Here is a 2,919-nt window from a genome sequence, read left to right on the forward strand (position 1 = left end):
CACCCCAAAACCACGAATGATCTCCCCCAGCGGCTTTACATAAATATTGAACAGAAGGGGAGAGAGGACCGACCCCTGAGGCACCCCACAAGTTAGGGGTCTAGGAGTCGACCTCTGTCCCCCTGCCAATACAGACTGCGTACGGTCGGTGAGGAAGGAGGAGAACCACCGCATAACGGTGCCTCCCACTCCTAGCCCAAATTCACTCCAAGTGAACCAAATTTTGGAATAAATGCTTCTTCTGAAGCCTACCCTCCCTAATTATTTTAAAACAATTGGCCTCTGACATTATGATAGTAACAAATGGAATTCTGTTTTGTTCCATCTAGAAAAGATGGGTAGTGATTTGGCTGTTTTCATATCTGGGGAAAGGAGTTAAGCAATGGAATAATCGACCTGTCAAGAAGTAGGCATGGTAATACCTATAAGTCAGTGGCAAGGGAAATGAGAAAAAAGTTTTAAAATAATGTTTTTCATTGAGATACATTTAATAACAACAACACCTGCCAAGGAAGTATTTTAATTTATACTGAGATAACTGTTATTATACTACTATAATTGTACAGAAAAAGGCAGAACTGTTAGATATTACTTATGGGTGAATACAAACAAGCATGCAAATCACATTAATTAATATGATTTGTATTCCTGTGTCTGCATCTTAACTATCTACTTTGTTTGGATAGCAGGTAGGTTAATCTTTTGTCCCAAAGTCCTTGACTATAAGGCATGCCATCTGGGGTTCTTTTATTTTTATTTCACTATTAGAGTTTTATCTAAATATCTATTTTGTACTTCTGCAAACCTTCAAGTTCTACCAAGCCTATGCAGCTGGTTTCCTTTCAACTACATAGAGCAGTGGTTCCCAACCTTTGCAGCTTGGTGGCCCGGCTGGGGGAGGAGAAGAAGGGAACTGGGTCATGCAAGTGGCAGGTTGGCGCATATGTGCATGTGTATCGGCCCATCTGTTATGCGGCTTGGTTCCGAATAGGCCCTGGTCCAGTAGTGGGCCCCGGCATGGGGGTTGGGGAGCCCTGACATAGATAGCCATACTTCATTCTGAATTTGGAATAACAATTCTTTCAATAGTTCTCTGCAAATCCATAGCTTTAAGTTAGCTATTTTAACCACCAATTGTGTACATATCACCATGTCTCTTTTTTTCTATTTGTTCTATTTTTATAGCTCCTAGTGCCCCTCCACAATCTGTTACAGTTCTGACTGTTGGAAACCACAATAGCACCAGTATCAGTATTTCCTGGGATCCACCTCCTCCAGATCACCAAAATGGAATCATTCAAGAATATAAGGTGAGAATAAAATGCAGGATAAAAAGAACATCTAAAATGTTGTCCATTATTTCTTCAAATAGTAATAAAAAGTGTGTTCCAATATCAGTAATACTAATATTCCTGTATTTCAGATATGCTTTTCCAACAATATCTCTCTCTTTTTCTTCTTCCTCCTCCTCCCCCCTTCCTCCTCCTCCTCCTTCTCCTCCTCCTCCTCCTCTTCCTTTTTGGCACCAAAGCAAAAAGCACTTCTTCCTGCTTCTTAGTACTAGAAATTTTACCTACACAGTTAAATAATAAATGAAGGCTATACAGCAAATAGAAAAACAGCACCTTTTGGGGAATCTCTTATTTCATGGTGTCCTATTGTAAAACTGTGATATTTATAATATAGATGAGGAAATAAAATTTAAAGTTCCAGTTACCATAATGAGTTCTAAATATCTGATCATCCTTATTAACAAAGAAAGCAATGATCCTTGGGTTAAACCAGGGATTTGTACCTTTTGATAAATTTAGGGAAACTGAGGGTGTCTTTTGCTAAATGGCTCTTATGGTAATCATGTGCAGACATGACAAGACATAAGAACTGGGTTAAGCAGTTTTTCCCATTAGTTATGTTTCATTGTGCTTTCTGCCTATGTGTCAGCTTTAAGAAATAGGTGATTTAAGTCCACTTACTATCTCCTGGCATACCCAACAGTACATGTTCAAATATATTAAATACATTTAGTGGCAACACAAGTTAGCTTTATTAAATAAAAGATAATAATCCCCCCATATCTGTGTGTGTGTCTGTGCGTCTCTGTGTATGTGTGTCTCTGTGTATGTGTCTGTGTGTGTATTTTGGGAAGGGGTGCCTTTGAGTCAGTGTTGACTCCTGGCAACTGCAGGTTTGGGGGCAAGTTTTTTTGGAAATGGTTTGCCATTGCATCCTGCCTGGGGCTGAGAGAAAGTGACTGGCCAAGGTCACCCAGCAGAAAGATATAAATGCGTATAATCAGTGTGATTTGAACAGTATTACAACATAATTTTGTTACTAATTATTTTTATTAAAAAGCTGAATTTTGCCTCTATCAAAAAAACCCACCAATTTTGAGAATAATCCCTTTATATTTTATATTATGTTGTTATTTTAGAGCATGTCAGAAAATGTCTGTGCTCCAAAGGAGCCAGGTTGAGTATGGTGCAGTCCTTGAGTGGCAGGAGACATGAAATGACACCCTATCTATTAGATACACCCCCCCTATCTACTATCACAATCTAAATTAATTACAGATATATTACAAGATGTGTTAGAAACCATATTAAAATAGATATAGGATGGGAATGGTTTATAGAATTGTTTTAATTATATAAAAGAATCTGCAATATGATGCCTATTATTTATGTTCCATAGAATAATTTTGTTTTAAATGTATCTATTTATCCAATATAAAATTTTTATTGTTTTCATCATAAAAAAAAAAAGACATCACAGGTATTACACAATGTTATATCCCATCCCCCCGGACTTCCCAAACCACACCTAGGCTAATGTTCAGATATAAGTAAACAAATATTAATATCTCTAACTCCAAACTCTAAACTTAAACAATCCATCTCTTCCGTATTAATAAAAATTATT

At 37.3% G+C, this 2,919-nt stretch overlaps 1 protein-coding gene across 1 annotated transcript in view; it reads left to right on the forward strand.

The window, feature by feature from the left end:
• The window catches only part of ROBO2 (roundabout guidance receptor 2), a 327,405-nt gene that overhangs the window by 270,524 nt on the left and 53,962 nt on the right, over positions 1-2,919 (forward strand). Inside the window, exon 16 of the mRNA XM_029285756.1 lies at positions 1,186-1,310. Within this exon, the coding sequence (XP_029141589.1) occupies positions 1,186-1,310 (125 nt within the window). The remainder of the gene's footprint in view (positions 1-1,185; positions 1,311-2,919) is intronic.

This window comes from Protobothrops mucrosquamatus, unplaced genomic scaffold (assembly GCF_001527695.2).
Source record: "Protobothrops mucrosquamatus isolate PMUCROS unplaced genomic scaffold, P.Mucros_1.0 scaffold_185, whole genome shotgun sequence".
NCBI classification, from domain to species: domain Eukaryota; kingdom Metazoa; phylum Chordata; class Lepidosauria; order Squamata; family Viperidae; genus Protobothrops; species Protobothrops mucrosquamatus.